The 14402-nt window shown below is 47.0% G+C and overlaps 1 protein-coding gene across 1 annotated transcript; it reads right to left on the bottom strand.

The window, feature by feature from the left end:
- Nucleotides 1-1366: 1366 nt before the first annotated feature.
- FAM136A (family with sequence similarity 136 member A) lies at nucleotides 1367-7546 on the bottom strand. The gene is made up of 3 exons (XM_081017639.1): nucleotides 7386-7546; nucleotides 5073-5213; nucleotides 1367-3698 (listed from the first exon to the last, which is right to left on the bottom strand). The coding sequence occupies exons 1-3, from the start codon at nucleotides 7470-7472 to the stop codon at nucleotides 3510-3512; spliced, it is 417 nt and encodes a 138-aa protein (XP_080873765.1). The 5' UTR covers nucleotides 7473-7546; the 3' UTR covers nucleotides 1367-3509.
- Nucleotides 7547-14402: the final 6856 nt, after the last annotated feature.

The raw sequence follows: 14402 nt of genomic DNA on the forward strand, positions 1-14402 counted from the left end.
GACCGCCGCTGTCTGTCCTCGGATTTCCGCCGCCAACCATTCAGCGGCCGAGCTGCTTCCTTTACGGATGGGTCCTATCGACTCGTTTCCCCCACGTGTAAAGCAACAGGCCGTGCTTCATTTGCATTTAGGGTTTATTTGCATATATGCTAATATGTTTATGTATAGGGTTTAAGTATTTTATTTCAGACTTCCCATTGCATCCCAGCTAGTGGACAAACAAGGACTCCATTATGCCCTTGGGAAATTAAGCCACACGTTTACTTGAAAGTAAAACTCATTTGTGCAGTGGGTTTTACCTCTGAGTAGACAGGCAAAGAAGCGAGTCTGCCTACAATCTAGAGTATACTCAGTGCTTTTTTTCTGGGGGTACGCAGAAACATTTTGTGAATCTTTGTACTTTTGTCCATTTACTGTATTTATTTTCCCCAATTTGAACTATAATTTTTCTTGAGTCAAAATGAGAGTACCCCTAAATATTTTTTTTAGGAAAAAAGCACGGAGTATGTTTATTCTGAAAGCAAGTCATATTGACATCATTAGTACTTTATAGTAAAAGCGCATCTCTGGCTGCATGCGGTGGAAGTTAAACATAGAAGCAAATGTACTTACATGGAAGCAGTTTCTATTATCACATCCTTTTACCGCTGCTGCCTGGAATAATTAAAGGTAAAGGGACCCCTGACCATTAGGTCCAGTCCTGGCCGACTCTGGGGTTGTGGCGCTCATCTCGCTTTACTGGCCGAGGGAGCCGGCGTACAGCTTCCGGGTCATGTGGCCAGCATGACTAAGCCGCTTCTGGCGAACCAGAGCAGCGCACGGAAACGCCGTTTACCTTCCCACCAGAGCGGTACCTATTTATCTACTTGCACTTTGACGTGCTTTCGAACTGCTAGGTTGGCAGGAGCTGGGACCAAGCAACTGGAGCTCACCCCGTCGCGGGGATTCGAACCGCCGACCTTCTAATCGGCAAGTCCTGGGCTCTGTGGTTTAACCGACAGCGCCACCCGCATCCCCCTGGAATAATTACCATGCTTAAAATGCTGTCCCTATTCCTGTGATTGTAAACTGTTTTAACTGTTATTAATTCTAGATTCTAAATTATTATAGCCTGTCCTCATCTGCTGGTGAGGGGTAGGTAATAAATATAATAATTCCCCTAAATGCAATCCTAGGCTACATTCACACTATACATCTAAAAGCATATGGCTTTCCCCAAAGTAAACCAGTTCCCAGTCCTCTTTGTGGGGAATTGTGTGCTTTAAATGTATGTTGTGGATGTGACCACAGTTTATCTCCCATGCATCCACCCCCCCCAGTACCCATACCACTTTTTCAACACAGCTAAAATACCTACAATACACAGTTTTCATTTTTAAAAACCATTTTTAATTCAACCTTAAGAAAATAATTCACAGTTTAAAGAAAGGAAGGCAGAAATAGGGGGCTGGGGCTTTGTTAATTCTTGGAACAGTATTCTTGCAGCCCCAAAGGGTCATTGTTGTTGGAATGAGCACACCCACATTCACAATAAATGCTGTTTGCTGGTCAACATTTTTCTGGTTGTTGGGCCTAATCCAAGCACTCACAGCTCTACCTCCTACATCCGAAGGGGGAAACATTACTATTGGATTGGAAGGATGTAGTGCTAGTTGGTTCTGCAGCAGGGAATCCAAACCCTAATTAAAATTGTTACAGAATTCAGACGCAATTGAGGAGAAACTGTTTCAACACTGCAGCAATACTGTTGATCAGCACACATAAATTTTATCACATATATAATGCATTAAACAAAAAAGTATGTTTTCAATGCAAGGGTAGGAATTATTGTTTCGCTTGCTGAGGAGCCAGGTGGGGCTTTTATATGTCACACTGTACTTGTCCCACTGACATCTTTTAGTAGAACTGTTATGCATAAACCTGAACGTGACACTTGAGTCTTCAAAGCTTCTCCATCCAAATTTTACAGCACTCCAGCCCTCTACAGTTCCCTGCACCCCTTAGAGGAAGACACAAAAAGCTGTTGGCCCCTAACCTTACCTCCCCTTTACCATGATATACCTTTAAAGTCATATATCTGAAGTTATTTTAAATATTACAAGATAGCAAAAGCAGCCATGAGAACTTCCTCCCAGGGACAACTTTGTCTGCTAGATGCCTTATTGTAACATCTCAAAGGAGTGTACAGGGGCAGCCTGCCTTTCAGATGTTTTGGACTACAACTCCCATCACCCTTTCGGCTGGGGCTAATGGGAACTGTAGTCCAACAACATCCAAAGGGTACCACGCTGGCTGCCCCTGCCTTACCACAATACATTCACTGCTTCTACAGCACACAGGTCAATAGCTGCCAATGAAAAAAAGGATGGAATAATTATTTTGCTTGGGTTGGGATCCCACAGTAGGTTCCACTGGGAAAATGTTCCTCACAATTGCTGAAGGTCTTTGAGCAGGGAAGAAGAGAAGGGAGTTGAAGGACTGTGGGTGCTTTGTGGCCAACGAAGGATTTCCCCCCACAATACAAGGTTTTAATTTAAGAATCAAGTTTTATAAGTGTTTAGTTTGGGGCTGACTTTCAGAGTGAGGAGTGCCCAATAAAAACAAAAAAACAAATGTTGCCGTGTCATTCCAATGCCCAACAAAACAAAACAAAACAAAACAAAACACACAGAGGTGTTTAAAAATCCATTGAAAGCCACATTTCTGATTTAATTAGCAAAATCCAAGTGGTTTGCTTTACAGGCTGCATTTTGCATGGTGGGGAGGTGTCATAAATGCCCCCTTCCTCACTGGGTCGGTAGAACTTCCCCTGCACACTGAAAACTAGCATTTCAGTGAGAAAAATTGAGCCTAACCTCCCAACCTTCCCCATATGCATGGTTCCAATTTGCTCTTCTTCCACACTGGAAGCCTTTGAACAAGCAGTCTGAAGTGGTAATGTCCAGAAGAAGGATTAATACTAGATTCTGTGGAAGGCATAAGGATCCCCTCAGCTTTGGGGAATTCCTATTTGGGGGCAGTTTGGTTTCAGCACTGCTATTTCAAAAAATGTAATATCAAACCATCTCCTTCCGAAGAGACCACAGAGACAGAACTTCTGTGTGTCTATATTTGTAAGGCAGCTTAAGAAAGAGGCGGACAGCCAGTAGCTCTGTCTTGTTGAGACACCAGGTAGCACCTTCAGGATTCCCCTCCCCACACCCAACTTTGCTACAAGGTGGGGAAGAACCAGAACAAAAGGGTTTGACACGGGTCTGTGCACACACACATCACTGATGCCAAAGGAGCCTGTTTTCTTTTACACCATCTGACAATCTGCAGCCTTTCTCCCAAACCAAACCCTAAATTCTCAAGCACTTCAGGAGGCCATGAGTATACAGTCACACCATAAAAAAGTCACTCTGGACACACCCCATGTTTTCTTTCTATGTTTCCAGAAAGGGTAATCATGCCCATCTTAATTTTAATTGATTATCTCCCTTTCCCGTTCCTCCGCAAAGCCAGGGCGTTTACTGGGCAATGCTGGCCAAGTTCTCCTTCATCTTTTTGGTCATGCTGGGGATGAGGTGCATGTGGTCGTCCACACACTTTGTCACGCAGTTGTCCAGCTGCAGTTTGATCTGCTTCTCTTTGCTCCCTGAATCTAAGGAGTCCTTGGCTTGGTCATTACAATGCATGGTGCAGCGGGCAAGGCGGTCCTATAATTAGCAAAACAAACAAACAAACAAACACAGAAATCAGAGGTGGGCAAGGCTAAGAATAAGTTACATTAACAGCCTTCATCAGTGGAACAAAATAACTTGAAAGCTGCCATCCAAACAGGACTCTGAAAGAGCTTTTAAATGATTGTTTCAACAACAACAACAACAACAACAACAACAACAACAACAACAACAATAGATTTGTAGAATTGGAAGGTATCTCCAAAGGTAATCTAGTTCAACCCCCTGCAATGGCAATGCAGGAATAAATCAAGGCTACATTCACCCCTTTAAACAGTCCTGTCTCCCCCCCCTCCTGAATTCTGGGCGCTGTAGTTTGTCAAGGGGGCTGAGAGTTGCTGGGACACCCCTAGTCCCCTCCCAGTGCTACAGTTCTCAGGGTGGACCACTTCTCGGGGAACTCTGGGAACCGTAGCTCTCCTAGGGGAATAGGGGTTCTCCTAACACAGGTATCCAGAAGGCCAGATTTGATGAAGTAAAGGGCTGTGAGGGCCGACCAAAGTTATCAACCATTTGTTGTTGTTGTTTTTTAAGTTGTTTTCTGATTTTACCCCAAAGTCATTGAGCTTTTTTTTAGGATTGAGGTTGTTGAGGTTTCTTTTTAGGATTTTACCCCAGGAAATAAGCTGCCACAGGGGCTAGATTAAACCAACCAGCAGGCTGGATTAGGCCTCCAAAACAGACTTTGGACATGCCAAACTCGGCCCTCCAGATGTTTTGGGACTACAATTCCCATCATCCCTGACCACTGGTCCTGTTAGCTAGGGATCATGGGAGTTGTACAGTGGTACCTCAGGTTACATACGCTTCAGGTTACACACTCCGCTAACCCAGAAATAGTACCTCGGATAGTACTCAGAAATAGTACCTGAACTTTGCTTCAGGATGAGAACAGAAATCGCGTGGCAGCAGCAGTGGGAGGCCCCATTAGCTAAAGTGGTGCTTCAGGTTAAGAACAGTTTCAGGTTAAGAACAGACCTCTGGAACGAATTAAATACTTAACCCGAGGTACCACTGCAGTCCCAAAACATCTGGAGGGCCAAGTTTGCCTATGCCTGCCCTAACAACTCAGCACTTTAAACAAACTACAGATCCCAGAATTCTTCGGGGGAAGCCATGACTGTTTGAACTGGTATGATACTGCTGCAAATGTATGCTGCAAATGTGACCCAAGACATGCATTTGTTTAAGATGCTAAGCACATGAATCTGGTGGTTGAGCAATCCAGACCATTGCCCTCTCGAAAGATAAGAGTGCAACCCTGGAGGGTCTGGCAGATCGAGACCAAAGTCCAACTTCCCGCTGACCAGCTACTCTCCCACCTACACCCACCCCCACTTTTCTCCTCACCTGAAATCTCTCCAGCTCTTGGGTGACCACTGCCTGCGCCTGAGCCAGAGGCGCATGGCAGCGCTCAATGCACTGGTGCACTTGCTGCATGGAGGCCTTGTTGTTCTCACAGCAGGTCGCGCTGCACCGGAACATGATTCCCTGGAAAGAGCCAGGTGTCAGTAAGATAACCACAGAAGAGCCACGCTGGGTCTGGCCCTGCGACCCTCTTTTCCCAGCCAGTGGCCAGCCAGGCGCTCCTGGGAAGCTCACAAGCAGCAAGGGATGCGGGCGACGGCCCTCCGCTGTTTGCCCCCCAGCAACTGATATTCAGAGGCGGACTGCCTCTAAACATGGTGGTTCCACTTAGTCATCCTTCTCTTGTCCACAAGATTCTCTCTAGCAGCAGGGAAGAAGAAAATCCTGCTCCGTAGCCCAGTTTTCAAAGAAACAGTCCAATGGAAAGGAACTTGTGGAACAGTAGGGTCACAGGGTGAGCAGAGGGACTACAGTGGTGCCCCGCAAGACGAATGCCTCGCAAGACGAAAAACTCACTAGACGAAAGAGTTTTCCGTTTTTTGAGTCGTTCCGCAAGACAAATTTCCCTATGGGCTTGCTTCGCAAGACGAAACGTCTTGCGAGTTTGTTTCCTTTTTCTTAAAGCCACTAAGCCGTTAATAGCCGCTAAGCCGCTAAGCCGTTAATAGCCGCTAAGCCGCTAATAGCCGTGCTTCGCAAGACGAAGAGACAAACGGATTAATTTCGTCTTGCGAGGCACCACTGTACTAGCAGGGGTCAGCAAACTTTTTCAGCAGGGGGCCGATCCACTGTCCCTCAGACCTTGTGGGGGGCTGGACTTTATATATATTTGGGGGGGAATGAACGAATTCCTATGCCCCACCAATAATCCAGAGATGCATTTTAAATAAAAGCACACATTCTACTCATGTAAAAACACGCTGATTCCTGGACCGTCTGCGGACCGGATTTAGAAGGTGATTGGGCCAGATCTGGCCCCCAGGGCTTAGTTTGCCTACCCATGGACTAGAGCAATGGTTCTCAGACTTTTTTCAGGCCACAGCCCCCTTAGTTCCTTGGTTCAATCCCCAGTGTCCCCTACCCTATAAACTGGCCTGTATTAAAATCTATCCGCAGCAGCGAAGCTCACTGAGGCCATCTGCGACTGGGGAGCCTGTTGCAAGGTGTAAGGGGGGGCAAACAGACCACCACAACCACTCTGGAGGAAGGGCAGGGTTGAAATTGTCAGGAACTCACCCTACACTCGAGTAGGACCCTGGCAGAGACACATGCCTGACTGGCATGTTCTCTCCCTCCTGGTCGATCGTTCGGGAGCTTCAAAAGCTTTCTTCTGCCCGAACATCACAGCGACCGATGCCAACAGACATCGGCACACTTAGGGATCCGCAGAGTGCTCGCAGTTTGCGTAACAGACCTCAGCAACTCAGCATTTTGGCTAATCTACTTTATTTACATATAAACACACACGGAGCACTGCAACATGGCTCCCTCTCTCTCTACCATCAGAAAGCAAAGAGAAAAAGAAAAAAGGACAATAGTCCCACTTCACGGAACACAGTAACACAAACATCCTATCTCCATCACTTCCCACTTTGTGGAGTCAAAACATACACCGTCATGTGAAAGACAACAATCCCATGACTGCAATCATGGAGCAGGAATTCTAACAGAAATGTGGCAAATAATGGCCCATTCTTGCTGGGGTGCCTGCCTAACCTGGCGCCCTCCAGAACTTGCAGACTACAGCTTCCATCTGGAATGGTTCAGCCACACTTGTTGCGGCTGATGGGAGTTGTAGTTTAAAACACCTGGCGGGCATCAGGTTGGAAGGCTGTTGCTTGGGGATTGCAGAAGACCCACCGGCACCCTGCCTCTCTGCCCTCTGACCCCTTCAAGTAGATCACCAGGGAGGGACCTAAAATCAGCACAATATCTATTACGCATCGCATGTACCCTCCCATTTCTGAACACAGATGATTTGAGAGCCTGCTGGATCAGGCCAAAAGGGGCCTCCTGTTCTCACAGTGGCCACCCCGATGCCCCAAAGGGAAACCCGCAAGGAGGACCCGAGCACAAGGGCACCCTCCCCTCCTGCGGTTCCAGCAACTGGGGTTCAGAAACATCGCTGCCTCCTACCATGGAGACAGCGCAGCCTCCCTGGCTAGCAGCCCCCGACAGCCCCCTCCTCCTCCATGAATTCGTGTAGCCTAGGCTGGTGCCCTGAGGCAGCGAGTTCCCGCGGCCCGCCGCCCTTCCCGGGGCGCATCCCCACGTGCGCTCCAAGCGCGGCCCGACCTGCATCTTCCGGATGTTCTCCCGCTCCAGCCCCTGCACCATGCCGTCGATGGCCTCCTGCACGCGGAGCTGCTGAGCCTCGGCCATGCCGCCTCGCCCCGCGCATGGAGGAAGGTCGCCTCGGCGGCAGCCCGGCCCTCTCCCCGCCCCCGGGCACTGCTTCCCGGGTCAAGGCGCGCCGGCTTCCGCGGAGCTCGCCCGCCTGCCCAGCTCCGCAGCAACCTCGCGCGCCCGCCGCCCGGCACTGCGCGGCCCCAGGCAGGCAGGCAGCCGCTCTGCCGGGGAGGCCGCTCGCCTGGCCCGAAGCCGCGCCGCTTGGATTCCTGCCAGCCGGGCTCTGCTGCCCCAAGCAGAGCAAGGAAGGTCCGGGCGAGGTGGTCCGATGGCTCTGCTCCGCATCCAAGGTCGGAGGCAGGAATGCTTCTGAATCGCAGTTGCTGGAAACCGAAGCGGGGCAGAGGGCTCTTGTGCTGGGACCCTGCTTGCGGCTCTCCCATGGATGCATCTGGCTGGGCCAGGGTGGATAAAAAGCAATGATGAAAAAAAGAAATCGGATATTTTTTTAATCGGATATATATTTTTAAAATTTAAATCGGATTTTTATAATAAAATGCTTTTGAGGAAAAAATATTTCTGTTTTCTATTTAAGTTACATTATAGTCCAAAGACTATTCATCAGGAAATAAGGATTTGTTTTAAGTTTTTCATGTGTGCTGAAACTCAGTCTAAGTTGGTTTTTAAGGAAATTGTTATTAAGGAAATGATTGTTTTTCTCCTTCCAATAAAGTACAGCAGAAAAGTTGTCCAAATATAAACAGTTAACTCGTTAAACCTAACAATAATTTCACAATTATCTATGTATTTCTAATGGTATAACCAAATCAGTAGATTTTAATATAACTGTAAAAACTACTCTGGAAACTTATTGTTTCAAAAATGAAACCTTCATCTGGTTGTAAATATTAAGATTATACCAGCAGGAACGTTTTTCTGTAAATATATATATATATATATATATATATGATTCAAATCAAGTCTTACTGGCTAGTAATTTAAATCATGATTTAAATCGATTTGATTTAAATCAAATCCACCCTGGGCTGGCCACTGTGAGAACAGGACGGTTGCACTGTGCATAGCGATCATGGCTAGCAGCCATCAATAGCCTTCTCCCACCCCCCGCCCCCGATTTGTCCAATTCTCATTTAAACCTCTCCAAGTCATTAGCCTTGCTTAGGCGCTTGAAAGGGACTTTTGTGTGTGCGCGTCGAATGGAAGTGGCATCCTCTGGACCTCTCACAGTATCATTTGCACAAGACTGCACATGTGCACACTCAAACACACAGGATGTTTCACATGGTGCAGTGGCCAGGGCAGCCTTTGCCAACCTGGTGCCCTCCAGAGGCTTTGCACTGCAATTTCCACCAGCTCCAGGTTGGCAAAGCCTGGTTCAGTGTCACGTGGACAGGGCTATCTCCACCTAGCCATGAACCTGACTGGGGCGACCTTAGGCCCATCGCGTCTCACACCCTAAGCTACTTTGCAAGGTTGTGGTGAAGATGAGCAGTGAACCCACTCTTGTCTTGCACAAGAGTTGGTCCAAAGAATGATTGACTATGCTGAATTAGACAGCCTATCAAGAACAAACCAAGGAAAGAATTTATTTCAAAATGGGAAGCATTTAAAATATATCCAGTGTGGCATTTGAATAATACCAGCAATAGGTGTATGATATAATACATTTTGAACTGATTTGAGATGATAGCAATAACATGTATTGGCAGCAAAGAATGGTAATTAGATTTATGGAGTAGATAGGAAGTCAGATTTAAAAGGAAGAGACCATTACAGTTTATGGATTATGGAATTTATATTCTTTGTAATGTGCGACTGATGATATTCTTATTATGGTGTAATATGTCTTTTTGTTGTTGTTTTTGTTGTTATGTGTTGAGCAAATAAAAAAATTAAAAAAGAAAAGAAAAGAAAAAAGATGGACAGTGAACCCTGTGCTTGAGCTCATGGGATAGAACTGTATGAACAAATAAAATGGATAGATAGCTACAAATAAAATAAAAAACATTATTGGTGGAAATGGCAATGACTGTCCCGTACATTTGACTGGTGTTGATGTTCTAACTTTTTAGTTTTATCTTCGTTATGTTTTGTATTATGTATCCAGTTTTTTTAGAGATTACCTCCTGCACTATCTTTTGACAAGGCATCTGGTAGGCTCCCCACATGCACTGGAAAAAGGGTGTGTGTGTTTGCAACGTATTACAGCAACACGTCTCTCTTAGGACGCATCCACACTTCAGTTTCCTGCTGAATCGGAACAGATGGCAAACAGGTTGTGCATGGATTGTTGTTTCTTCCAGTCGGAATGCTTGGACCCAACCCTAGGAAGCATGGGACAAGTGGGGATCTGGATGAGACCCGGATGTCTGTGCTTAGACCCCTGTGCAAAAGACCCCTTGGAGATCAGGTGCAAAGCCAGTGGCTGTGACCTAAATTCCGCCCCCCAAAAAACCCCACCAATTTAGGCACAGAAATAAATATCTGGCTGCAGGGGGTGAACTTCCTTTCTGTTGGTGCCAGCTACCTGATGAAGCCAACCCTGAACGCAGGACTGAAAGTACATTGTACACCAGTCTCCCACTGGGGGGCAGGATTGCCCTGAAATAGGCACAGAGCGGCTTTCTTGAGTTCCTACCCTAAACTGCTTTCCAAGGAGAGGATTAGGCTGCCCTGGGAATAAAAAGGTAGAAAAACGAGGAAAGCGAGCAAGGGCCAGAGACCCAGCCTCTTCCTCTCAAGTATTTTGGAAACATCCTCTCTGTCCAGCTGCAAATGCTTTTTACACATATATTGCACCTCACAAGTTGTGTGTGCCCATATTCATTCAACTCACACTGATTTGCCAGGAGTTATTTATCTACATTATTATATATTTATTATTTGCTGTATCTATAAGCCCACCTTTTTTCTCCAAGGGGCTCAAATGGGGTGCGCATGGTTCTTCCCCCCAACACACGCTTCATCCTCTCAACAACCCTGTGAGGTAGGTTGGGCTGAGAGGCAGTAACTAGCTAAAGGTGAGCTTCATGGCTGAGCAGGTCTCCTAGGTCCAATACTCTAACCATAACATTTCCAAATGGCGGGTGGTTTATACTATAATAGCGCTCCTGATTTCTTTTCTGACAGTCTAGTTTCTAGCCCTCATGGGTGTGATGCTAATAGACCTGAGAGTGCGCATGTCAAAATTTCAGAAGCTGGAAGGTTGGCTAAATATTATTTCCAGTGTGGTGGGGCAGCACTCTAAAACAAAACAACAAACTCAGCAAATCTGATTTGCAAAGATGTTGCAGGTTAATTTCTGTAAACTGCAGAGGGGATGGCATGTGTGTGTTCTTGCTGCAAAATCTTCTCCAACCTGGTACCATGGTGATGTTTTGGGCTACGGCTCACATCAGCCCCAGCAGCATAAAACCTGGAGGGCACCAGGCTAGGGAAGGATTATAGTCACAAGGAATTTGGCCTGGTCCGATTCCCCTGGGCCAGGGGGCAACAAGGAAGGTCAATTGCCTAGGCACCATGGAAAACGCCAAGTGATCCACCTGCTCCTACAAGAGTTGGGAGTGAACTGAGGCCTTTTGAGCCTCTGCCTCCTACAAATTCATCTCTCCTAGTTTCTGGAGAGCAAGTCACATCTACACTGTACATTCAAAGTGCCTGCCTTCCCCGAAAAAATCCCACCATGTGCTTTATGGTGTGGATGTGACTACTAGAGTCTCCTAGAGGGCACGTCTCCTGTGCTCCTGGCCTCTTGCCTGCCGCCCTCCAGTTCAGGGGTTGCCTGATCACCAGCATCCAGGGCAAAGGCCAGAGACGATGGAGCCTTCGATTCGCTGTCCTGGTCACTGTGAGACTTCAGGGTCACAAGAGCCACTCATGCAAAATAATTATTTTGCTCAGGGATTCCAGTTGTGGGGATTTCAGGAAAGGCATTAGTCAGAAAACGATGTGATAGGCAGAGGAAATGAAGTCAAAGGCAAAAGAACCTGATACTACAGAAGGGGATGAATGAATGAATGAACAAAGGAAGGAATGAATCACAAATGCATGTTTTCATGATCAAATAAAGACTTAACCAGGAAGAGGTGGATGCCCCACATTGCGTCACAGACTGAGCAAGACTAAAATAGAGATGGGTTGAATCAGCTGCCTAAATCTAGAGGAGGCTTTCCTCTTTCTAGGAAAGGTTAGGGTTCCTGCTTCAAGTGGGATGAGCGGAAGAGAAGAAAATGTGAGCCAGGCAGAATCGCAGGAATTCCTGAATCATTGCTGCTCCACCTTCCTCCTTAGCACGCTCAAGTTCTTCCTAATTTTGTCTTCAGTACTTTCACTTTTTGCCTGCCCTTTGTATTTGAGGCTCTCAAATTCCAAAAAAGGCTGCTCTGTGTGTCCACCCTGATACACACTAGGGGCAGAGACTGGCAGTGTTTCAAATCCTCAGTGATACACTGGGCCATAGATATTGGTCATAATATAGACATGGAAGCATGGGGACGATTGTGGAATTTGGATATAAAATTTATAGCATGTTATGGTTTAAGAGAAAATTATATGAAAATGAGATATTGTTGGTATCTAACACCAAGTAAATTGGCAAAAATGTATAAACCTAAATCAAACAAATGCTGGAAATGTAAAGAGAAAGAAGGTTCTTTTTATGAGATGTGGTGGTCTTGTAGTAAGGTTAAAGCTTACTGGGAAATGATATATTATGAATTGAAAAAGATGTACAAAATAACTTTTATTTTAAAAAAATGCCAGAACCTTTCTTTTGGGAATTATAGGGACAGAACTACCTAAATTGTATAGAAATTTATTTAGGTGTGCTACTACAGCAGCAAGAATGTTACTTGCCCCAAAATGGAAAGAAGAGGAAGTCCCTGTAAAAGGAGAATGGATACAAAAACTTATGGAATATGCAGAAATGATGAAACTTACTGGAATAATAAGAAACCCCCGCCCCACCCTGCCTCCCTCCCTAAGGCTCCCCACTGGAGGGGAGAACCTTGTGGTGTGATCAACATCTTCCATCACTTTGTGTAACGGGGGTGGTAGCACAACCGATGCAACAATTTAGCTGTGTCTGAGCTCTTCCTCAGTGCTCCACACCTCTAAGGATAAGAACCTAAGAAGAGCCTACAGGATTAGGGCACTGACCCATCTAATCCAGCACCCTGGTCTCTCCATAACCAGCCTGATGCCTTTGGGAAACCTGCAAGCAGAACTTGAGCAGAAGAGCCCTCCTCTGTGGGCCTCCCTGTGGTTTCCAGCAACTGGTCTTCAGAAGCATTGCTGCCCCTGACCATGGAGCCTTTAGCCCTCTCCTCCTCCACAAATTTGTCTCATCCTCTTTTAGAGCCATCCAAGTTGGTGACCATTGCTGCCTCCTGTGGTACTGTCCATGAGGTCATATGTTGGGAGAGGGGCAAGGAATTTGCTACAGCCTCTCCTCCTCCCTGGGACGCGGGTGGCGCTGTGGGTTAAACCACAGAGCCTAGGACTTGCCGATCAGAAGGTCGGCGGTTCGAATCCCCGCCCCAGGGTGAGCTCCCGTTGCTCGGTCCCTGCTCCTGCCAACCTAGCAGTTCGAAAGCACGTCAAAGTGCAAGTAGATAAATAGGTACCGCTCTGGTGGGAAGGTAAACGGTGTTTCCATGTGCTGCTCTGGTTTGCCAGAAGCGGCTTAGTCATGCTGGCCACATGACCTGGAAGCTGTACGCCGGCTCCCTTGCCCACAACCCCACAGTCGGCCACGACTGGACCTAATGGTCAGGGGTCCCTTTACCTTTACCTCCTCCTCCCAGAGGGGAGGGGTTGTGAGTGGGAGCAGCCTCTCGCAGGGGTAGAAAGGCGTGCTCAGCTCCCTGCTCTTGATTGCTTCAGCTGCTGCGGCCAAGCCTTCCAGCTGACCAATAGGCGGGGCTGGTGGGCGGGGCTAGCCGCATTTAAACAGCCGCGGCAGCGCTCAGCTCCCAGCCTGTTCCTGCTTTCTTCGGATCTCCCTCCCTCCCTCCCTCTTAGGTCAGCTTCTTTTGCGTATTGACCTTGCTATGGACTTCGGTTGGTTGCCTTGGTTGCCCAAGGGGCCTGGTAGGACTTTTTTATCCATTTGGCAAATTGGCACCTGCCTCTTGGTTTTTCCGCCTTCCTCGTAGCAATTCGTCACAACTTTCTGGTATTGGCGGTTAGGCACTGGAATATGTGTGCTGTGTCGGAGGATTGGGTATGGGCCATCATCTACCCCTCCTCTTTTGGGTATTCCGTTAAAGGAATCCGGCGGTCGTGGATCCTGTCCGATGCCCTGCTGGTGGCTAGGGCCATGGCACGACCCCCGGTGACATCATGGGGGAGCTTCCAGTTGTATTTGCATCAACAAGCTCCTCCCATTGGTTGTTAACCCTGATATGTCTCCTGTGGAGTCTTGTATTGCTATTTCATCCGGTGCCTAAGCCAATACTACTCACATGCTCTAACCAATAAAAGTTGTGGCCTATTTTGCCCATTAACCTAAAATAATGTGTCTCTGTGTCTTATTATACTCTTATGCGGGTGGCGGGTCCTCGACTCACAATCTGTTGTATAGCAGACCTTCCGGGCTTTTCAAAGGTTATTTTGCCTCCCATTTGGTACCCTTCTGTTTTTATTTTCTTCCTTCTCTATAATATTTAGTCATATATCACTTATGAGTCACTCATGTCATTCAGGCCAGAGCCATCTTGTGATTCTTGTTTCACTGGAATCAAGTGCCGCTTCTTCTTTGGTTTGTGACATTTTAGTTCTTCAGGTGAAGCTGCTTCCCGTCCCTTTCCCACATCATTGTCAAGTGTTTCCTCTTCCGTTTCCGTTTCTTCCTCTTCCCACAGAACGGGCAGTTGCAACAGGGTGAGAATATGAATCAGGTCTATTTAAAAATCGGTGCTTTCTGTTGTACACTATCAATTC

This window comes from Podarcis pityusensis (genome assembly GCF_964106645.2).
Source record: "Podarcis pityusensis genome assembly, chromosome: 8".
NCBI lineage: Eukaryota > Metazoa > Chordata > Lepidosauria > Squamata > Lacertidae > Podarcis > Podarcis pityusensis.

Excerpts from the sequence above, each read along its gene's own strand:
- FAM136A (XM_081017639.1), bottom strand. The coding sequence starts at position 7,472 with ATGGCCGAGGCTCAGCAGCTCCGCGTGCAGGAGGCCATCGACGGCATG. Across the intron at positions 5,214-7,385 it reads AGAACATCCGGAAGATGCAG|GGAATCATGTTCCGGTGCAG; the intron begins GTCGGGCCGCGC and ends GGCTCTTTCCAG. Across the intron at positions 3,699-5,072 it reads AAGAGCTGGAGAGATTTCAG|GACCGCCTTGCCCGCTGCAC; the intron begins GTGAGGAGAAAA and ends TGCTAATTATAG.